At 43.4% G+C, this 24121-nt stretch overlaps 1 protein-coding gene across 1 annotated transcript in view; it reads left to right on the forward strand.

Moving 5' to 3' along the window:
• The first annotated feature begins 213 nt into the window (after window positions 1-213).
• Window positions 214-24121, forward strand: part of mad1l1 (mitotic arrest deficient 1 like 1) — a 90449-nt gene continuing 66541 nt past the window's right edge. The window contains exons 1-9 of the mRNA XM_052511180.1: window positions 214-346; window positions 1763-1942; window positions 2531-2671; window positions 2952-3131; window positions 7260-7384; window positions 7748-7829; window positions 8513-8643; window positions 11239-11353; window positions 11782-11843. Coding sequence (XP_052367140.1) covers window positions 1796-1942; window positions 2531-2671; window positions 2952-3131; window positions 7260-7384; window positions 7748-7829; window positions 8513-8643; window positions 11239-11353; window positions 11782-11843 — 983 coding nt within the window. The 5' untranslated portion in view covers window positions 214-346; window positions 1763-1795. The remainder of the gene's footprint in view (window positions 347-1762; window positions 1943-2530; window positions 2672-2951; window positions 3132-7259; window positions 7385-7747; window positions 7830-8512; window positions 8644-11238; window positions 11354-11781; window positions 11844-24121) is intronic.

Below are 24121 nucleotides of genomic sequence, written 5' to 3' on the forward strand. Positions count from 1 at the left end.
AGATTTTTCAAAGGAGCTACCCTTTGCCTTGAGGACAGCTTTAAACACTCTTTGGCATTCTCTCAACCAGCTTCATGAGGTGGAATGCATTTCAGTTTACATAAAAATCACTTCCAAACCAAATGGTATAACGATATAAAGATCTTACTCGGAAGTATTTAGTGAATTGCTCGATATGCGCATCGAGCGCAGCCTTGACTCTCTTTTTAGAACGCAGCAGGTAATCTCGCGATAACAGCACAGATCTTGTTCTAAGGAAAGGAGGGAGTTCGAAGTTATGCTAGCTAGCTGTTGTTACTATCTATAACTACCTAACTAGTCAACTTTTTAAACATCAAGTTCCAAGGTAAGATCTGATCAAACTGTATAATAAATTCTATAACGTGTCCATATGATTTAATAGTCGGATTATTTGCCGATCAACATGTGTCGACAATTTTCCGATTGAGCTTGCTAGCTAACGTTAGCTAACTAGGGGATTCGAGACGTCTAGGTAACCAACGTTAACTATCATAGAGAAGTTGTTGTGATGACATTATTCATGTTCATCAACTACGACGTGTGACTCGTCCATCCTTAAAATAACCGAGTAAATCCATAGTTATTAGGCAACACTGGTAGCAGGTTAGCATGGCTAGTTGGTTACTCGTTCACGTTAGTAGTGGTCATTGGCGTTACATGCGGCTTCATCTTTCCAATTGTGCAAAGTCACTAAAGTACCGACCAACTTTTTTCTCTTGTATGCGCTTTTCAAACATCATGTCGCGACTTTCGAACACTTTTTCTTTTTATTTAACCCCAGACTAGCTTTGCGCATGTGTCGGATCAGCAGTACGAGTTGTGCATCCGACGCTAGCTTTTTATTTCTTTATTTAACTGAACCCTAACCCGGAAGACGTTGGGCCAATTATGATACAGCCTGCCATCGAACCAGGGTCTGTAGTGACGCCTGTAGTACTGAGATGCAGTGCCTTAAACTGCTGCGCCACTCTGGAGCTAGCTAACATGCATCTTCTTGCCCACCAGAGATAGTCGCCCCAAAATGCTCGTTGACCATGGACATAGCCTCCTATGTCACATAGGAATATGAAGCTACTGAAAATGTTTCCAGCTAATTACCCTCTCTGTTCTAGCGCAGTAAGCTTGTAAAAAAATAAACAGTTGACCACCATGGACATTGTATGTAGCTCCTGTAAATGTTGCTCTCTCTCTTATAGAGGCTACATCAACCTTGTAAACAGTTGACCACCATGGACATTGTATATAGCTCCTGTAAATGTTGCTCTCTCTCTCTTATAGAAGCTACAGCAACCTTGTAAACAGTTGACCCCATGGACATTGTATGTAGCTCCTGTAAATGTTGCTCTCTCTCTTATAGAAGCTACAGCAACCTTGTAAACAGTTCACCATGGACATCGTAGCTCTCTCTCTCTTATAGAAGCTACAGCAACCTTGTAAACAGTTGACCCCATGGACATTGTATGTAGCTCCTGTAAATGTTGCTCTCTCTCTCTTATAGAAGCTACAGCAACCTTGTAAACAGTTGACCCCATGGACATTGTATGTAGCTCCTGTAAATGTTGCTCTCTCTCTCTTATAGAAGCTACAGCAACCTTGTAAACAGTTGACCCCGTGGACATTGTATGTAGCTCCTGTAAATATTGGTCTCTCTCTCTTATAGAAGCGACAGCAACCTTGTAAACAGTTGACCCCATGGACATTGTATGTAGCTCCTGTAAATATTGGTCTCTCTCTCTTATAGAAGCGACAGCAACCTTGTAAACAGTTGACCACCATGGACATTGAGGATGACACGACGGTGTTCTCCACTCTGAAGTCCTTTAAGAGTTTCATCTCTCTTCCGGACATGTCTCGGAACCAGGGAGAACCCGCCCCGGTGCAGAGCCACGTCCTACAGAACCAGTACCTGCAGAGGTTACAGGTGGGTGGAGTAGGACAGACACACACAGAGCCACGTCCTACAGAACCAGTACCTGCAGAGATTACAGGTGGGTGGAGTAGGACAGATACACACAGACCCACGTCCTACAGAACCAGTACCTGCAGAGATTACAGGTGGGTGGAGTAGGACAGATACACACAGACCCACGTCCTACAGAACCAGTACCTGCAGAGATTACAGGTGGGTGGAGTAGGACAGACACATAGAGCCACGTCCTACAGAACCAGTACCTGCAGAGATTACAGGTGGGTGGAGTAGGACAGACACATAGAGCCACGTCCTACAGAACCAGTACCTGCAGAGATTACAGGTGGGTGGAGTAGGACAGACACATAGAGCCACGTCCTACAGAAACAGTACCTGCAGAGATTACAGGTGGGTGGAGTAGGACAGACACACAGAGCCACGTCCTACAGAACCAGTACATACAGAACCAGTATTTAGAGGACAGAGGTGGTGGGACTGTGACACATTGTGTTGTTGTGAATGACCAGAGACTGCAGAGAGAAGGTTCAGTCTGAAACCTGTGTATGTAAGACACAGGAAGTGACCCGTGTGTCTCTGTAGTTGCTGGAGGCAGCAGAGAAGGTTCAGTCTAAGACCCAGCTGATCCAGATGGACCAGGAGAAGAGACAGATGGAGATCAGTCACAAGAGAGCACGCATCGAACTGGAGAAGAACGCTACGCTGAGCGCTAGGGACTTTGAGGTATGTAACACACACACCTGGAGGTAACACACACACACACACACCTGGAGGTAACACACACACACCTGGAGGTAACACACACACACACACACACACACACACGCACACACCTGGAGGTACACACACACACACACACACACACACACCTGGAGGTAACACACACACACACACCTGGAGTATTCTGTGTATTCATATTCTGTGTATTCATATTCTGTGTTCTAAATTCTGTGTTCTGAATTCTGTGTTCTGACTTCTATGGCCCACGTTCTAATTGTTCCAGCGTGAGGTGGACCGTAACCAGGACCTGCTGGGACGAATCAGACGCCTGGAAGAGAGGGAGGCGGAGTCTAGCCAGAGCCTATCGGAAAAGGCAGAGGCAAACCGTGCTCTACATCGGACCCTGGAGTCTCTCAACAGGAGGGTGGAGGAGAGGGATGGATGGCTCAACACCTCTAACCAGGTACACCTGTAACAGAGATCAGATTATACCATGAAATCATTCCTCTAACCAGGTACACCTGTAACAGAGATCAGATTATACCATAAAATCACTCCTCTAACCAGGTACACCTGTAACAGAGATCAGATTATACCATAAAATCACTCCTAACCAGGTACACCTGTAACAGAGATCAGATTATACCATAAAATCACTCCTCTAACCAGGTACACCTGTATCAGAGATCAGATTATACCATAAAATCACTCCTCTAACCAGGTACACCTGTAACAGATCAGATTATACCATAAAATCACTCCTCGAACCAGGTACACCTGTAACAGATCAGATTATACCATAAAATCACTCCTCTAACCAGGTACACCTGTAACAGATCAGATTATACCATCAAATCACTCCACAACTAGATGTGTCTCCACTAGGGGTCGACTGATGATGATTTTTCAACGCATGGGGCGGCAGGGTAGCCTAGTGGTTAGAGCGTTGGACTAGTAACCGGAAGGTTGCAAGTTCAAACCCCCGAGTTGACAAGGTACAAATCTTTCGTTCTGCCCCTGAACAGGCAGTTCCGAGGCCGTCATTGAAAATAAGAATTTGTTCTTAACTGACTTGCCTAGATAAATAAAGGTCAAATAAAAAAAATATTTAAAAAATAATGAAACATGTTTAATTTGGTTTAAATAATGCAAAAACAAACTGTTGGAGAATAAAGTAAAAGTGCAATATGTGCCATGTAAGAAAGCTAACGTTTAAGTTCCTTGCTCAGAACATGAGAACATATGAAAGCTGGTGGTTCCTTTTAACATGGGTCTTCAATATTCCCAGTTCTTCAATATTCCCAGTTCTTCAATGTTCCCAGGTAAGAAGTTTTAGGTTGTAGTTATTATAGGAATTATGACATGTCGACTATTTCTCTCTCTACCATCTGTATTTCATAGACCTTTGACTATTGGATGTTCTAAACGGTGAGCGGTTTAAAGGATGAGATTGAGGATGATGACTACACTGTGTGTTATTTGTCCCTGTAGACGGTGAGCGGTTTAAAGGATGAGGTTGAGGATGAGGTTGATGACTACACTATGTGTTATTTGTCCCTGCAGACGGCGAGCGGTTTAAAGGATGAGATTGAGGATGATGACTACACTGTGTGTTATTTGTCCCTGTCGACGGCGAGCGGTTTAAAGGATGAGATTGAGGATGATGACTACACTACGTGTTATTTGTCCCTGTAGACGGCGAGCGGTTTAAAGGATGAGGTTGAGGATGAGGTTGATGACTACACTGTGTGTTATTTGTCCCTGTAGACGGCGAGCGGTTTAAAGGATGAGATTGAGGATGAGGTTGATGACTACACTGTGTGTTATTTGTCCCTGTAGACGGTGAGCGGTTTAAAGGATGAGGTTGAGGATGAGGTTGATTACTACACTTGGTGTTATTTGTCCCTGTAGACGGCGAGCGGTTTAAAGGATGAGATTGAGGATGAGGTTGATGACTACACTATGTGTTATTTGTCCCTGTAGACAGCGAGCGGTTTAAAGGATGAGGATGAGGTTGATTACTACACTAGGTGTTATTTGTCCCTGTAGACGGTGAGCGGTTTAGAGGATGAGGTTGATTACTACACTATGTGTTATTTGTCCCTGTAGACGGCGAGCGGTTTAAAGGATGAGGTTGAGGATGAGGTTGAGGTTGATGACTACACTGTGTGTTATTTGTCCCTGCAGACGGCGAGCGGTTTAAAGGATGAGGATGAGGTTGATGACTACACTGTGTGTTATTTGTCCCTGTAGACAGCGAGCGGTTTAAAGGATGAGGATGAGGTTGATTACTACACTAGGTGTTATTTGTCCCTGTAGACGGTGAGCGGTTTAGAGGATGAGGTTGATTACTACACTATGTGTTATTTGTCCCTGTAGACGGCGAGCGGTTTAAAGGATGAGGTTGAGGATGAGGTTGAGGTTGATGACTACACTGTGTGTTATTTGTCCCTGCAGACGGCGAGCGGTTTAAAGGATGAGGATGAGGTTGATGACTACACTGTGTGTTATTTGTCCCTGTAGACAGCGAGCGGTTTAAAGGATGAGGTTGAGGATGAGGTTGAGGATGAGGTTGATTACTACACTGTGTTATTTGTCCCTGTAGACGGTGAGCGGTTTAAAGGATGAGGTTGAGGATGAGGTTGAGGATGAGGTTGATTACTACACTGTGTGTTATTTGTCCCTGTCGACGGCGAGCGGTTTAAAGGATGAGGTTGATGATGAGGTTGAGGATGAGGTTGATTACTACACTGTGTTATTTGTCCCTGTAGACGGTGAGCGGTTTAAAGGTTGAGGTTGAGGATGAGGTTGATTACTACACTGTGTGTTATTTGTCCCTGTCGACGGCGAGCGGTTTAAAGGATGAGGTTGAGGATGAGGTTGATTACTACACTGTGTGTTATTTGTCCCTGTAGACGGTGAGCGGTTTAAAGGATGAGATTGAGGATGAGGTTGATTACTACACTGTGTGTTATTTGTCCCTGTCGACGGCGAGCGGTTTAAAGGATGAGATTGAGGATGATGACTACACTGTGTTATTTGTCCCTGTAGACAGCGAGCGGTTTAAAGGATGAGGTTGAGGATGAGGTTGATGACTACACTGTGTGTTATTTGTCCCTGTAGACGGTGAGCGGTTTAAATGATGAGGTTGAGGATGATGACTACACTGTGTTATTTGTCCCTGTAGACAGCGAGCGGTTTAAAGGATGAGGTTGATGACTACACTGTGTGTTATTTGTCCCTGTAGACGGTGAGCGGTTTAAAGGATGAGGTTGATGACTACACTAGGTGTTATTTGTCCCTGTAGACAGCGAGCGGTTTAAAGGATGAGGTTGATTACTACACTAGGTGTTATTTGTCCCTGTAGACAGCGAGCGGTTTAAAGGATGAGGTTGATGACTACACTGTGTGTTATTTGTCCCTGTAGACGGTGAGCGGTTTAAAGGATGAGGTTGATGACTACACTAGGTGTTATTTGTCCCTGTAGACAGCGAGCGGTTTAAAGGATGAGGTTGATTACTACACTGTGTGTTATTTGTCCCTGTAGACGGTGAGCGGTTTAAAGGATGAGGTTGAGGATGAGGTTGATGACTACACTGTGTGTTATTTGTCCCTGTAGACGGTGAGCGGTTTAAAGGATGAGATTGATTACTACACTATGTGTTATTTGTCCCTGTAGACGGCGAGCGGTTTAAAGGATGAGGTTGAGGATGAGGTTGATGACTACACTGTGTGTTATTTGTCCCTGTCGACGGCGAGCGGTTTAAAGGATGAGATTGAGGATGATGACTACACTATGTGTTATTTGTCCCTGTAGACGGCGAGCGGTTTAAAGGATGAGGTTGATGACTACACTATGTGTTATTTGTCCCTGTAGACAGCGATCGGTTTAAAGGATGAGGTTGAGGATGAGGTTGATTACTACACTTGGTGTTATTTGTCCCTGTAGACGGCGAGCGGTTTAAAGGATGAGGTTGAGGATGATGACTACACTGTGTGTTATTTGTCCCTGTAGACAGCGATCGGTTTAAAGGATGAGGTTGAGGATGAGGTTGATTACTACACTTGGTGTTATTTGTCCCTGTAGACGGTGAGCGGTTTAAAGGATGAGGTTGATGACTACACTAGGTGTTATTTGTCCCTGTAGACGGTGAGCGGTTTAAAGGATGAGGTTGAGGATGAGGTTGATGACTACACTAGGTGTTATTTGTCCCTGTAGACGGTGAGCGGTTTAAAGGATGAGTTTGATGACTACACTAGGTGTTATTTGTCCCTGTAGACGGTGAGCGGTTTAAAGGATGAGGTTGAGGATGAGGTTGATTACTACACTAGGTGTTATTTGTCCCTGTAGACAGTGAGCGGTTTAAAGGATGAGGTTGATGACTACACTAGGTGTTATTTGTCCCTGTAGACGGTGAGCGGTTTAAAGGATGAGTTTGATGACTACACTAGGTGTTATTTGTCCCTGTAGACGGTGAGCGGTTTAAAGGATGAGGTTGATTACTACACTAGGTGTTATTTGTCCCTGTAGACAGTGAGCGGTTTAAAGGATGAGGTTGATTACTACACTAGGTGTTATTTGTCCCTGTAGACGGTGAGCGGTTTAAAGGATGAGATCCGGGACCTGAAGCAGCAGGTCCAGACGCGGGACAGCACCATCTCTAACCAGACACTGGAGAACCAGGGACTACAGGAACAAGTGGAGCTACAACACAGGTAACACACACTACTTCCTGGATTTCCTTTCTTCTGATTGGTCCTGTCTGGATTTTGTTTCTTCTGATTGGTCCTGCCTGGATTTCCTTTCTTCTGTTTGGTATTTCCTGGTTTCCCTTCCCTCTGACTGTTCCTGCCTCAATTTTTTAATTTTACCTTTATTTAACCAGGCAAGTCAGTTAAGAACAAATTCTTATTTCCAATGACAGCCTAGGAACAGTGGGTTAACTGCCTGTTCAGGGGCAGAATGAAAGATTTGTACCTTGTCAGCTCGGGGATTTGAACTTGCAACCTTCCGGTTACTAGCCCAACGCTCTAACCACTAGGCTACACTTCCTCCCCCCTGACTGGTCCTCTTTACAGGAAGTACCAGGAAGTGTCTCAGCGGTGCCAGGCCCTCCAGTTAGCATCATCCACCTGCTCCGACCACGAACTCAAGATTAAGGTGAGGCTAGGATTATTTTTGTTCAAAGTAGGACTAAAATGAATGATGTCTAGATTAAGATTGGTATTAATACAGTTCAGATTGGGACTAGGTTTAGAAAACTAGGAGGTTAGGACTGATAGGTTGACTGATGTATGACGATTGAGACTGATTGTACCTGAATTCAAATTAGGACTGGGGTTGAGATTGGGACTAGAGTTGGGGAGCTAGGTTAGGATTAGGACTGGGGTTGAGATTGGGACTAGAGTTGGGGAGCTAGGTTAGGATTAGGACTGGGGTTGAGATTGGGACTAGAGTTGGAGCTAGGTTAGGATTAGGACTGGGGTTGAGATTGGGACTAGAGTTGGGGAGCTAGGTTAGGATTAGGACTGGGGTTGAGATTGGGACTAGAGTTGGGGAGCTAGGTTAGGATTAGGACTGGGGTTGAGATTGGGACTAGAGTTGGGGAGCTAGGTTAGGATTAGGACTGGGGTTGAGATTGGGACTAGAGTTGGAGCTAGGTTAGTTGGACTAGAGTTGGAGCTAGACCTGCCATCAAATGAAGAGATGCTATTAACTCTTCAGTCTCACGCGCAACCTCAAACTCCACACGATGTTCACCTTTCAGGTTGTCATTAAATCTCTCTTTCATGAGCGGAGAATACAACTCAAAGGTGTGTGTCTGTGTGTGTGTCCCCTCCCAGGAGTTGGAGAGGAAGTTGGCTCTGCAGGAACAGGATGTTGTCATAGTGAAGAACATGAGGTCAGAGGTCGCTAGGGTCCCAGATATGGACAAGGAGCTCCGACAGCTAAGGGAGGAGAATGTTTACCTCAGGTAACACTACTAGAACACATGGAGCAGGACAGCTAAGACATTTACATTTACATTCAAGTCATTTAGCAGACGCTCTTATCCAGAGCGACTTACAAATTGGTGCATTCACCTATGACATCCAGTGGAACAGCCACTTTACAATAGTGCATCTAAATCTTTTGGGGGGGGGGGGTGAGAAGGATTACTTATCCTATCCTAGGTATTCCTTAAAGAGGTGGGGTTTCAGGTGTCTCCGGGAGGTGGTGATTGACTCCGCTGTCCTGGCGTCGTGAGGGAGTTTGTTCCACCATTGGGGGGCCAGAGCAGCGAACAGTTTTGACTGGGCTGAGCGGGAACTGTACTTCCTCAGTGGTAGGGAGGCGAGCAGGCCAGAGGTGGATGAACGCAGTGCCCTTGTTTGGGTGTAGGGCCTGATCAGAGCCTGGAGGTACTGAGGTGCCGTTCCCCTCACAGCTCCGTAGGCAAGCACCATGGTCTTGTAGCGGATGCGAGCTTCAACTGGAAGCCAGTGGAGAGAGCGGAGGAGCGGGGTGACGTGAGAGAACTTGGGAAGGTTGAACACCAGACGGGCTGCGGCGTTCTGGATGAGTTGTAGGGGTTTAATGGCACAGGCAGGGAGCCCAGCCAACAGCGAGTTGCAGTAATCCAGACGGGAGATGACAAGTGCCTGGATTAGGACCTGCGCCGCTTCCTGTGTGAGGCAGGGTCGTACTCTGCGGATGTTGTAGAGCATGAACCTACAGGAACGGGCCACCGCCTTGATTTTAGTTGAGAACGACAGGGTGTTGTCCAGGATCACGCCAAGGTTCTTAGCGCTCTGGGAGGAGGACACAATGGAGTTGTCAACCGTGATGGCGAGATCATGGAACGGGCAGTCCTTCCCCGGGAGGAAGAGCAGCTCCGTCTTGCCGAGGTTCAGCTTGAGGTGGTGATCCGTCATCCACACTGATATGTCTGCCAGACATGCAGAGATGCGATTCGCCACCTGGTCATCAGAAGGGGGAAAGGAGAAGATTCATTGTGTGTCGTCTGCATAGCAATGATAGGAGAGACCTGTGAGGTTATGACAGAGCCAAGTGACTTGGTGTATAGCGAGAATAGGAGAGGGCCTAGAACAGAGCCCTGGGGGACACCAGTGGTGAGAGCGCGTGGTGAGGAGACAGATTCTCGCCACGCCACCTGGTAGGAGCGACCTGTCAGGTAGGACGCAATCCAAGCATGGGCCGCGCCGGAGATGCCCAACTCGGAGAGGGTGGAGAGGAGGATCTGATGGTTCACAGTATCGAAGGCAGCCGATAGGTCTAGAAGGATGAGAGCAGAGGAGAGAGAGTTAGCTTTAGCAGTGCTGAGCGCCTCCGTGATGCAGAGAAGAGCAGTCTCAGTTGAATGACTAGTCTTGAAACCTGACTGATTTGGATCAAGAAGGTCATTCTGAGAGAGATAGCGGTAGAGCTGGCCAAGGACGGCACGTTCAAGAGTTTTGGAGAGAAAAGAAAGAAGGGATACTGGTCTGTAGTTGTTGACATCGGAGGGATCGAGTGTAGGTTTTTTCAGAAGGGGTGCAACTCTCGCTCTCTTGAGGACGGAAGGGACGTAGCCAGCGGTCAGGGATGAGTTGATGAGCGAGGTGAGGTAAGGGAGAAGGTCTCCGGAAATGGTCTGGAGAAGAGAGGAGGGGATAGGGTCAAGCGGGCAGGTTGTTGGGTGGCCGGCCGTCACAAGACGCGAGATTTCATCTGGAGAGAGAGGGGAGAAAGAGGTCAGAGCACAGGGTAGGGCAGTGTGAGCAGAACCAGCGGTGTCGTTTGACTTAGCAAACGAGGATCGGATGTCGTCGACCTTCTTTTCAAAATGGTTGACGAAGTCATCTGCAGAGAGGGAGGAGGGGGGGAGGGCGAGGTGGATTCAGGAGGGAGGAGAAGGTGGCAAAGAGCTTCCTAGGGTTAGAGGCAGATGCTTGGAATTTAGAGTGGTAGAAAGTGGCTTTAGCAGCAGAGACAGAGGAGGAAAATGTAGAGAGGAGGGAGTGAAAGGATGCCAGGTCCGCAGGGAGGCGAGTTTTCCTCCATTTCCGCTCGGCTGCCCGGAGCCCTGTTCTAAGAGAGGAGAATGTTTACCTCAGGTAACACTACTAGAACACATGGAGCAGGACAGCTAAGAGAGGAGAATGTTTACCTCAGGTAACACTACTAGAAAACATGGAGCAGGACAGCTAAGAGAGGAGAATGTTTACCTCAGGTAACACTACTAGAATACATGGAGCAGGACAGCTAAGAGAGGAGAATGTTTACCTCAGCTAACACTACTAGAACACATGGAGCAGGACAGCTAAGAGAGGAGAATGTTTACCTCGGGTAATACTACTAGAATACATGGAGCAGGACAGCTAAGAGAGGAGAATGTTTACCTCAGGTAACACTACTAGAACACATAGAGCAGGACAGCTAAGAGAGGAGAATGTTTACCTCAGGTAACACTACTAGAACACATGGAGCAGGACAGCTAAGAGGTTATTTGTAGGTTGTAAAAGAAGACAACTATCATTAATGTCTCTTAAACCTCTCTCTCACTGTCTCCCCTCATTCCGTATCCCAGGGAGACGAGGGAGAATGTGTTCCTGCTGAAGGAGGAAACTGAGGGTTTGAGACGTAAGGTAGAACGCATGGAGAAGATGAAAGAGGAGATGGTGAACGTGGAGCTGGAGAAGGAGGTGTGTGACCTGTTTAAATGTGAAACTGGGCTGGAGGAGAAACATTTGCAGTGTGCCGTCTGTTCTGATACACAACTGAAATGGAAACGTAACTTCAAAGATAAATAATTTGTATTTTTTTTATTTTACCTTTATTTAACCAGGCAAGTCAGTTAAGAACAAATTCTTATTTTCAATGAAGGCCTAGGAACAGTGGGTTAACTGCCTGTTCAGGGGCAGAACGACAGATTTGTACCTTGTCAGCTCGGGGGTTTGAACTCGCAAACTTCCGGTTACTAGTCCAACGCTCTAACCACTCGGCTACCCTAGTTAGCGACAAACAAATCTCAGGGTTGGAAACAATCTGCATAGTAGTTGAATTTGTAAATGTGAAACCTTGAATCCCGACACCCTGGTGTGTCATCCTGTCCCTTCCTCTCCTCCTTCAGAAACTGTCTGAGAAACTGCAGGCCTGGGAGAACCTGGGACAGTCTACTGGACTCAACATACGGTCAGTTGGAATGTCTGTAGTCTAATATTTCACCACTTGGTGGAGCTCTTGAGTCATGAAAAATACTGGTGCCTCATTCTCTCTGCGAAGAGAGTGAGGTTTTATTTGTGTGTGTGTGTGTGTGTGGTGTGTGTGTTCTGGGCTGAAAGCCCGTAATGACAGAATGATTGCATGTTTCCATATGAGCAGCGAAGCACATCAGACACATTACAAACACTGCACTGCACATCTAACACACACACACACACACACACACACACACACACACACACACACACACACACACACACACACACACACACACACTATATTTTTCTCTCAGGACTACCCCAGTGTTTGATGTACACTGAGTGGCCAGATTATTAGATACATCACCCTGTTCACCAAAATAGATGGCTCCTACAGACAGGGAGTCTATAGAAAGCAGGCAGACGGGCATCGAGGCATTCAGTTACTGTTTGATTGAACGTCAGGATGGGAGAACGAGAGACGTTGAGAGACGTTGAGCGTGGTATGGTCCTCAGTGCCTGCTGCACCGGATCCAGTGTCTCAGAAACATGGCTGTACCTAATAAACTGTGTGAATTGATTGTTAAATGGTGCATGTCCTCTCTCCCATACACCCCTTATACATAGCATTACCCCCCCTCTATCCCATACGATACTGATACATAGCATTACCCCCCCTCTCTCCCATACACCCCTTATACATAGCATTACCCCCTCTATCCCATACAATACTGATACATAGCATTACCCCCCCCTCTCTCCCATACACCCCTTATACATAGCATTACCCCCTCTATCCCATACGATACTGATACATAGCATTACCCCACCCCCCCTCTATCCCATACGATACTGATACATAGCATTACCCCCCTCTCTCCCATACGATACTGATACATAGCATTACCCCCCCTCTCTCCCATACACCCCTTATACATAGCATTACCCCCCCTCTATCCCATACAATACTGATACATAGCATTACCCCCTCTCTCCCATACACCCTTATACATAGCATTACCCCCTCTATCCCATACGATACTGATACATAGCATTACCCCCCTCTCTCTCCCATACGATACTGATACATAGCATTACCCCCCTCTCTCCCATACGATACTGATACATAGCATTACCCCCCTCTCTCTCCCATACGATACTGATACATAGCATTACCCCCCTCTCTCTCCCATACGATACTGATACATAGCATTACCCCCCCTCTCTCTCCCATACGATACTGATACATAGCATTACCCCCCCTCTATCCCATACGATACTGATACATAGCATTACCCCCCCCTCTATCCCATACGATACTGATACATAGCATTACCCCCCTCTATCCCATACGATACTGATACATAGCATTACCCCCCTCTATCCCATACGATACTGATACATAGCATTACCCCCTCTCTCCCATACGATACTGATACATAGCATTACCCCCTCTCTCCCATACGATACTGATACATAGCATTACCCCCTCTCTCCCATACGATACTGATACATAGCATTACCCCCTCTCTCCCATACGATACTGATACATAGCATTACCCCCTCTCTCCCATACGATACTGATACATAGCATTACCCCCCTCTCTCCCATACGATACTCTCACATAGCATTACCCCCCTCTCTCCCATACGATACTGATACATAGCATTACCCCCCTCTCTCCCATACGATACTGATACATAGCATTACCCCCCTCTCTCTCCCATACGATACTGATACATAGCATTACCCCCCTCTCTCCCATACGATACTGATACATAGCATTACCCCCTCTCTCCCATACGATACTGATACATAGCATTACCCCCTCTCTCTCCCATACGATACTGATACATAGCATTACCCCCTCTCTCTCCCATACGATACTGATACATAGCATTACCCCCTCGCTCCCATACGATACTGATACATAGCATTACCCCCTCTCTCCCATACGATACTGATACATAGCATTACCCCCCTCTCTCCCATACGATACTGATACATAGCATTACCCCCCCTCTCTCTCCCATACGATACTGATACATAGCATTACCCCCCTCTCTCTCCCATACGATACTGATACATAGCATTACCCCCTCTCTCTCCCATACGATACTGATACATAGCATTACCCCCTCTCTCTCCCATACGATACTGATACATAGCATTACCCCCCTCTCTCCCATACGATACTGATACATAGCATTACCCCCCTCTCTCCCATACGATACTGATACATAGCATTACCCCCCCCCCCTCTCTCCCATACGATACTGATACATAGCATTACCCCCCTCTCTCCCATACGATACTGATACATAGCATTACCCCCTCTATCCCATACGATACTGATACATAGCATTACCCCCCTCTCTCCCATACGATACTGATACATAGCATTACCCCCCTCTCCCACACGATACTCTCACATTGCATTACCCCCCTCTCCCATACGATACTCTCACATCTGAGACGTTTACTCTTCACAATAAAAGCATTTACAGTTACCCAGGGCATCTCTAGCGGTGGGGCAGCTTTAGCTGTGGGGCGGCTCTAGCTGTGGGGCGGCTCAGCTCTAGCGGCGGGGCAGCTCTAGCGGCGGGGCAGCTCTAGCGGCGGGGCAGCTCTAGCGGCGGGGCAGCTCTAGCGGCGGGGCAGCTCTAGCGGCGGCTCAGCTCTAGCGGCGGCTCAGCTCTAGCGGCGGGGCAGCTCTAGCGGCGGGGCAGCTCTAGCGGCGGCAGCTCTAGCGGGGCAGCTCTAGCAGCGCCTCAGCTCTAGCGGCGGGGCAGCTCTAGCGGCAGGGCAGCTGGGCGGCTCAGCTCTAGCGGCGGGGCAGCTCTAGCGGCGGGGCAGCTCTAGCGGCGGGGCAGCTCTAGCGGCGGCTCAGCTCTAGCGGCGGCTCAGCTCTAGCGGCGGCTCAGCTCTAGCGGCGGGGCCCCCTCTCTCCCACACGATACTCTCACATAGCATTACCCCCTATCTCCCATACGATACTCTCACATAGCATTACCCCCCCTCTCCCATACGATACCCTCACATAGCATTACCCCCCTCTCCCACACGATACTCTCACATAGCATTACCCCCCCTCTCTCCCATACGATACTCTCACATCTGAGACGTTTACTCTTCACAATAAAAGCATTTATAGTTACCCAGGGCATCTCTAGCGGTGGGGCAGCTTTAGCTGTGGGGCGGCTCTAGCTGTGGGGCGGCTCAGCTCTAGCGGCGGCTCAGCTCTAGCGGCGGGGCAGCTCTAGAGGCGGGGCAGCTCTAGCGGGGGGCAGCTCTAGCGGCGGGGCAGCTCTAGAGGCGGGGCAGCTCTAGCGGCGGGGCAGCTCTAGCTGTGGGGCGGCTCTGCTCTAGCGGCGGCTCAGCTCTAGCGGCGGGGCAGCTCTAGCGGCGGGGCAGCTCTAGCGGCGGGGCAGCTCTAGCGGCGGCTCTGCTCTAGCGGCGGCTCAGCTCTAGCGGCGGCTCAGCTCTAGCGGCGGCTCAGCTCTAGCGGCGGGGCAGCTCTAGCGGCGGGGCAGCTCTAGCGGCGGGGCAGCTCTAGCGGCGGCTCAGCTGGGCAGCTCTAGCGGCGGGGCAGCTCTAGCGGCGGGGCAGCTCAAGCTGGGCTAAAATACGACCAACTGACTTCTTGGAACGGTGGCATCTTATGACGGTGTTGAACGTCACTGAGCTCTTCAGTAAGGCCTTTCTACTGTGTGTCTATGGAGATTGCAAGGCTGTCTGCTCGATTTCATACACTTGTCATGAAACATGGTTTTACATGTTGCATTTATATATTTCTGTTCAGTTAAACTGTCACGGTGTTTAACAGGGTAGTAACCATTAATAAACTGTCACAGTGTTTAACAGGGTAGTAACCATTAATAAACTGTCACGGTGTTTAACAGGGTAGTAACCATTAATAAACTGTCACAGTGTTTAACAGGGTAGTAACCATTAATAAACTGTCACGGTGTTTAACAGGGTAGTAACCATTAATAAACTGTCACGGTGTTTAACAGGGTAGTAACCATTAATAAACTGTCACAGTGTTTAACAGGGTAGTAACCATTAATAAACTGTCACGGTGTTTAACAGGGTAGTAACCATTAATAAACTGTCACGGTGTTTAACAGGGTAGTAACCATTAATAAACTGTCACAGTGTTTAACAGGGTAGTAACCATTAATAAACTGTCACGGTGTTTAACAGGGTAGTAACCATTAATAAACTGTCACGGTGTTTAACAGGGTAGTAACCATTAATAAACTGTCACGGTGTTTAACAGGGTAGTAACCATTAATAAACTGTCACAGTGTTTAACAGGGTAGTAACCATTAATAAACTGTCACGGTGTTTAACAGGGTAGTAACCATTAATAAACTGTCACGGTGTTTAACAGGGTAGTAACCATTAATAAACTGTCACGGTGTTTAACAGGGTAGTAACCATTAATAAACTGTCACGGTGTTTAACAGGGTAGTAACCATTAATAAACTGTCACAGTGTTTAACAGGGTAGTAACCATTAATAAACTGTCACGGTGTTTAACAGGGTAGTAGTAACCATTAATAAACTGTCACGGTGTTTAACAGGGTAGTAACCATTAATAAACTGTCACGGTGTTTAACAGGGTAGTAACCATTAATAAACTGTCACGGTGTTTAACAGGGTAGTAACCATTAATAAACTGTCACGGTGTTTAACAGGGTAGTAACCATTAATAAACTGTCACTGTGTTTAACAGGGTAGTAACCATTAATAAACTGTCACGGTGTTTAACAGGGTAGTAACCATTAATAAACTGTCACAGTGTTTAACAGGGTAGTAACCATTAATACACTGTCACGGTGTTTAACAGGGTAGTAGTAACCATTAATAAACTGTCACGGTGTTTAACAGGGTAGTAACCATTAATAAACTGTCAGTGTTTAACAGGGTAGTAACCATTAATAAACTGTCACAGTGTTTAACAGGGTAGTAACCATTAATAAACTGTCACAGTGTTTAACAGGGTAGTAACCATTAATAAACTGTCAGTGTTTAACAGGGTAGTAACCATTAATAAACTGTCACGGTGTTTAACAGGGTAGTAACCACTAATAAACTGTCATAGTGTTTAACAGGGTAGTAACCATTAATAAACTGTCACAGTGTTTAACAGGGTAGTAACCACTAATAAACTGTCATAGTGTTTAACAGGGTAGTAACCATTAATAAACTGTCACAGTGTTTAACAGGGTAGTAACCACTAATAAACTGTCATAGTGTTTAACAGGGTAGTAACCACTAATAAACTGTCATAGTGTTTAACAGGGTAGTAACCATTAATAAACTGTCACGGTGTTTAACAGGGTAGTAACCACTAATAAACTGTCATAGTGTTTAACAGGGTAGTAACCATTAATAAACTGTCACAGTGTTTAACAGGGTAGTAACCATTAATAAACTGTCACAGTGTTTAACAGGGTAGTAACCATTAATAAACTGTCACAGTGTTTAACAGGGTAGTAACCATTAATAAACTGTCACAGTGTTTAACAGGGTAGTAACCATTAATAAACTGTCATAGTGTTTAACAGGGTAGTAACCATTAATAAACTGTCACGGTGTTTAACAGGGTAGTAACCATTAATAAACTGTCACAGTGTTTAACAGGGTAGTAACCACTAATAAACTGTCACGGTGTTTAACAGGGTAGTAACCATTAATAAACTGTCACGGTGTTTAACAGGGTAGTGTTTAACAGGGTAGTAACCACTAATAAACTGTCACGGTGTTTAACAGGGTAGTGTTTAACAGGGTAGTAACCATTAATAAACTGTCACGGTGTTTAACAGGGTAGTAACCACTAATAAACTGTCACGGTGTTTAACAGGGTAGTAACCATTAATAAACTGTCACAGTGTTTAACAGGGTAGTAACCATTAATAAACTGTCACAGTGTTTAACAGGGTAGTAACCATTAATAAACTGTCACAGTGTTTAACAGGGTAGTAACCATTAATAAACTGTCACGGTGTTTAACAGGGTAGTAACCATTAATAAACTGTCACGGTGTTTAACAGGGTAGTAACCATTAATAAACTGTCACAGTGTTTAACAGGGTAGTAACCATTAATAAACTGTCACAGTGTTTAACAGGGTAGTAACCATTAATAAACTGTCACGGTGTTTAACAGGGTAGTAACCATTAATAAACTGTCACAGTGTTTAACAGGGTAGTAACCATTAATAAACTGTCACAGTGTTTAACAGGGTAGTAACCATTAATAAACTGTCACAGTGTTTAACAGGGTAGTAACCATTAATAAACTGTCACAGTGTTTAACAGGGTAGTAACCATTAATAAACTGTCATAGTGTTTAACAGGGTAGTAACCATTAATAAACTGTCACGGTGTTTAACAGGGTAGTAACCATTAATAAACTGTCACAGTGTTTAACAGGGTAGTAACCATTAATAAACTGTCACGGTGTTTAACAGGGTAGTAACCATTAATAAACTGTCACAGTGTTTAACAGGGTAGTAACCACTAATAAACTGTCACGGTGTTTAACAGGGTAGTAACCACTAATAAACTGTCACAGTGTTTAACAGGGTAGTAACCACTAATAAACTGTCACGGTGTTTAACAGGGTAGTAACCATTAATAAACTGTCACGGTGTTTAACAGGGTAGTGTTTAACAGGGTAGTAACCACTAATAAACTGTCACGGTGTTTAACAGGGTAGTGTTTAACAGGGTAGTAACCATTAATAAACTGTCACGGTGTTTAACAGGGTAGTAACCACTAATAAACTGTCACGGTGTTTAACAGGGTAGTAACCATTAATAAACTGTCACAGTGTTTAACAGGGTAGTAACCATTAATAAACTGTCACAGTGTTTAACAGGGTAGTAACCATTAATAAACTGTCACAGTGTTTAACAGGGTAGTAACCATTAATAAACTGTCACAGTGTTTAACAGGGTAGTAACCATTAATAAACTGTCAGTGTTTAACAGGGTAGTAACCATTAATAAACTGTCACAGTGTTTAACAGGGTAGTAACCATTAATAAACTGTCAGTGTTTAACAGGGTAGTAACCATTAATAAACTGTCACGGTGTTTAACAGGGTAGTAACCATTAATAAACTGTCAGTGTTTAACAGGGTAGTAACCATTAATAAACTGTCAGTGTTTAACAGGGTAGTAACCATTAATAAACTGTCAGTGTTTAACAGGGTAGTAACCATTAATAAACTGTCAGTGTTTAACAGGGTAGTAACCATTAATAAACTGTCAGTGTTTAACAGGGTAGTAACCATTAATAAACTGTCAGTGTTTAACAGGGTAGTAACCATTAATAAACTGTCAGTGTTTAACAGGGTAGTAACCATTAATAAACTGTCAGTGTTTAACAGGGTAGTAACCATTAATAAACTGTCAGTGTTTAACAGGGTAGTAACCATTAATAAACTGTCAGTGTTTAACAGGGTAGTAACCATTAATAAACTGTCAGTGTTTAACAGGGTAGTAACCATTAATAAACTGTCAGTGTTTAACAGGGTAGTAACCATTAATAAACTGTCAGTGTTTAACAGGGTAGTAACCATTAATAAACTGTCAGTGTTTAACAGGGTAGTAACCATTAATAAACTGTCACGGTGTTTAACAGGGTAGTAACCATTAATAAACTGTCAGTGTTTAACAGGGTAGTAACCACTAATAAACTGTCACGGTGTTTAACAGGGTAGTAACCATTAATAAACTGTCACGGTGTTTAACAGGGTAGTAACCATTAATAAACTGTCACAGTGTTTAACAGGGTAGTAACCATTAATAAACTGTCAGTGTTTAACAGGGTAGTAACCATTAATAAACTGTCACGGTGTTTAACAGGGTAGTAACCACTAATAAACTGTCAGTGTTTAACAGGGTAGTAACCATTAATAAACTGTCACAGTGTTTAACAGGGTAGTAACCATTAATAAACTGTCACGGTGTTTAACAGGGTAGTAACCATTAATAAACTGTCAGTGTTTAACAGGGTAGTAACCATTAATAAACTGTCACGGTGTTTAACAGGGTAGTAACCATTAATAAACTGTCAGTGTTTAACAGGGTAGTAACCATTAATAAACTGTCAGTGTTTAACAGGGTAGTAACCATTAATAAACTGTCACAGTGTTTAACAGGGTAGTAACCATTAATAAACTGTCAGTGTTTAACAGGGTAGTAACCATTAATAAACTGTCACAGTGTTTAACAGGGTAGTAACCACTAATAAACTGTCACAGTGTTTAACAGGGTAGTAACCACTAATAAAATGTCACAGTGTTTAACAGGGCAGTAACCACTAATAAACTGTCACTGTGTTTAACAGGGTAGTAACCATTAATAAACTGTCACAGTGTTTAACAGGGTAGTAACCACTAATAAACTGTCACAGTGTTTAACAGGGTAGTAACCACTAATAAACTGTCACAGTGTTTAACAGGGTAGTAACCACTAATAAACTGTCACAGTGTTTAACAGGGTAGTAACCACTAATAAACTGTCACAGTGTTTAACAGGGTAGTAACCATTAATAAACTGTCACGGTGTTTAACAGGGTAGTAACCATTAATAAACTATCACTGTGTTTAACAGGGTAGTAACCATTAATAAACTGTCACAGTGTTTAACAGGGTAGTAACCACTAATAAACTGTCACAGTGTTTAACAGGGTAGTAACCACTAATAAACTGTCACAGTGTTTAACAGGGTAGTAACCACTAATAAAATGTCACAGTGTTTAACAGGGCAGTAACCACTAATAAACTGTCACTGTGTTTAACAGGGTAGTAACCATTAATAAACTGTCACAGTGTTTAACAGGGTAGTAACCATTAATAAACTGTCACAGTGTTTAACAGGGTAGTAACCATTAATAAACTGTCAGTGTTTAACAGGGTAGTAACCATTAATAAACTGTCAGTGTTTAACAGGGTAGTAACCATTAATAAACTGTCACTGTGTTTAACAGGGTAGTAACCATTAATAAACTGTCACGGTGTTTAACAGGGTAGTAACCATTAATAAACTGTCAGTGTTTAACAGGGTAGTAACCATTAATAAACTGTCACGGTGTTTAACAGGGTAGTAACCATTAATAAACTGTCAGTGTTTAACAGGGTAGTAACCATTAATAAACTGTCACTGTGTTTAACAGGGTAGTAACCATTAATAAACTGTCAGTGTTTAACAGGGTAGTAACCATTAATAAACTGTCACAGTGTTTAACAGGGTAGTAACCATTAATAAACTGTCACAGTGTTTAACAGGGTAGTAACCATTAATAAACTGTCACAGTGTTTAACAGGGTAGTAACCATTAATAAACTGTCAGTGTTTAACAGGGTAGTAACCATTAATAAACTGTCAGTGTTTAACAGGGTAGTAACCATTAATAAACTGTCACAGTGTTTAACAGGGTAGTAACCATTAATAAACTGTCACAGTGTTTAACAGGGTAGTAACCATTAATAAACTGTCAGTGTTTAACAGGGTAGTAACCATTAATAAACTGTCACGGTGTTTAACAGGGTAGTAACCATTAATAAACTGTCACAGTGTTTAACAGGGTAGTAACCATTAATAAACTGTCAGTGTTTAACAGGGTAGTAACCATTAATAAACTGTCACGGTGTTTAACAGGGTAGTAACCATTAATAAACTGTCAGTGTTTAACAGGGTAGTAACCATTAATAAACTGTCACGGTGTTTAACAGGGTAGTAACCATTAATAAACTGTCACAGTGTTTAACAGGGTAGTAACCATTAATAAACTGTCACGGTGTTTAACAGGGTAGTAACCATTAATAAACTGTCACAGTGTTTAACAGGGTAGTAACCATTAATAAACTGTCACGGTGTTTAACAGGGTAGTAACCATTAATAAACTGTCACAGTGTTTAACAGGGTAGTAACCATTAATAAACTGTCACGGTGGTGTTTAACATTAATAAACTGGTGTTTAACAGGGTAGTAACCATTAATAAACTGTCACGGTGTTTAACAGGGTAGTAACCATTAATAAACTGTCACAGTGTTTAACAGGGTAGTAACCATTAATAAACTGTCACAGTGTTTAACAGGGTAGTAACCATTAATAAACTGTCACTGTGTTTAACAGGGTAGTAACCATTAATAAATCAAACAGGGTAGTAACCATTAATAAACTGTCACGGTGTTTAACAGGGTAGTAACCATTAATAAACTGTCACGGTGTTTAACAGGGTAGTAACCATTAATAAACTGTCACGGTGTTTAACAGGGTAGTAACCATTAATAAACTGTCACAGTGTTTAACAGGGTAGTAACCATTAATAAACTGTCACGGTGTTGAACAGGATAGTAACTATTAATAAACTGTCAGTGTTTAACAGGGTAGTAACCATTAATAAACTGTCACTGTGTTTAACAGGGTAGTAACCATTAATAAACTGTCACTGTGTTTAACAGGGTAGTAACCATTAATAAACTGTCACAGTGTTTAACAGGGTAGTAACCATTAATAAACTGTCACAGTGTTTAACAGGGTAGTAACCATTAATAAACTGTCACAGTGTTTAACAGGGTAGTAACCACTAATAAAATGTCACAGTGTTTAACAGGGCAGTAACCACTAATAAACTGTCACAGTGTTTAACAGGGTAGTAACCATTAATAAACTGTCACAGTGTTTAACAGGGTAGTAACCATTAATAAACTGTCACGGTGTTTAACAGGGTAGTAACCATTAATAAACTGTCACTGTGTTTAACAGGGTAGTAACCATTAATAAACTGTCAGTGTTTAACAGGGTAGTAACCATTAATAAACTGTCACGGTGTTTAACAGGGTAGTAACCATTAATAAACTGTCACAGTGTTTAACAGGGTAGTAACCATTAATAAACTGTCAGTGTTTAACAGGGTAGTAACCATTAATAAACTGTCACAGTGTTTAACAGGGTAGTAACCATTAATAAACTGTCACAGTGTTTAACAGGGTAGTAACCATTAATAAACTGTCAGTGTTTAACAGGGTAGTAACCATTAATAAACTGTCACAGTGTTTAACAGGGTAGTAACCTAATAAACTGTCACGGTGTTTAACAGGGTAGTAACCATTAATAAACTGTCAGTGTTTAACAGGGTAGTAACCATTAATAAACTGTCAGTGTTTAACAGGGTAGTAACCATTAATAAACTGTCAGTGTTTAACAGGGTAGTAACCATTAATAAACTGTCAGTGTTTAACAGGGTAGTAACCATTAATAAACTGTCAGTGTTTAACAGGGTAGTAACCATTAATAAACTGTCAGTGTTTAACAGGGTAGTAACCATTAATAAACTGTCAGTGTTTAACAGGGTAGTAACCATTAATAAACTGTCAGTGTTTAACAGGGTAGTAACCATTAATAAACTGTCAGTGTTTAACAGGGTAGTAACCATTAATAAACTGTCAGTGTTTAACAGGGTAGTAACCATTAATAAACTGTCAGTGTTTAACAGGGTAGTAACCATTAATAAACTGTCAGTGTTTAACAGGGTAGTAACCATTAATAAACTGTCAGTGTTTAACAGGGTAGTAACCATTAATAAACTGTCACAGTGTTTAACAGGGTAGTAACCATTAATAAACTGTCAGTGTTTAACAGGGTAGTAACCATTAATAAACTGTCACGGTGTTTAACAGGGTAGTAACCATTAATAAACTGTCACGGTGTTTAACAGGGTAGTAACCATTAATAAACTGTCACAGTGTTTAACAGGGTAGTAACCATTAATAAACTGTCAGTGTTTAACAGGGTAGTAACCATTAATAAACTGTCACGGTGTTTAACAGGGTAGTAACCATTAATAAACTGTCAGTGTTTAACAGGGTAGTAACCATTAATAAACTGTCACAGTGTTTAACAGGGTAGTAACCATTAATAAACTGTCACGGTGTTTAACAGGGTAGTAACCATTAATAAACTGTCAGTGTTTAACAGGGTAGTAACCATTAATAAACTGTCACGGTGTTTAACAGGGTAGTAACCATTAATAAACTGTCAGTGTTTAACAGGGTAGTAACCATTAATAAACTGTCACAGTGTTTAACAGGGTAGTAACCATTAATAAACTGTCACAGTGTTTAACAGGGTAGTAACCATTAATAAACTGTCAGTGTTTAACAGGGTAGTAACCATTAATAAACTGTCACAGTGTTTAACAGGGTAGTAACCATTAATAAACTGTCACAGTGTTTAACAGGGTAGTAA

Source organism: Oncorhynchus keta, unplaced genomic scaffold, assembly GCF_023373465.1.
Source record: "Oncorhynchus keta strain PuntledgeMale-10-30-2019 unplaced genomic scaffold, Oket_V2 Un_contig_6399_pilon_pilon, whole genome shotgun sequence".
Taxonomy (NCBI): Eukaryota; Metazoa; Chordata; class Actinopteri; order Salmoniformes; family Salmonidae; genus Oncorhynchus; species Oncorhynchus keta.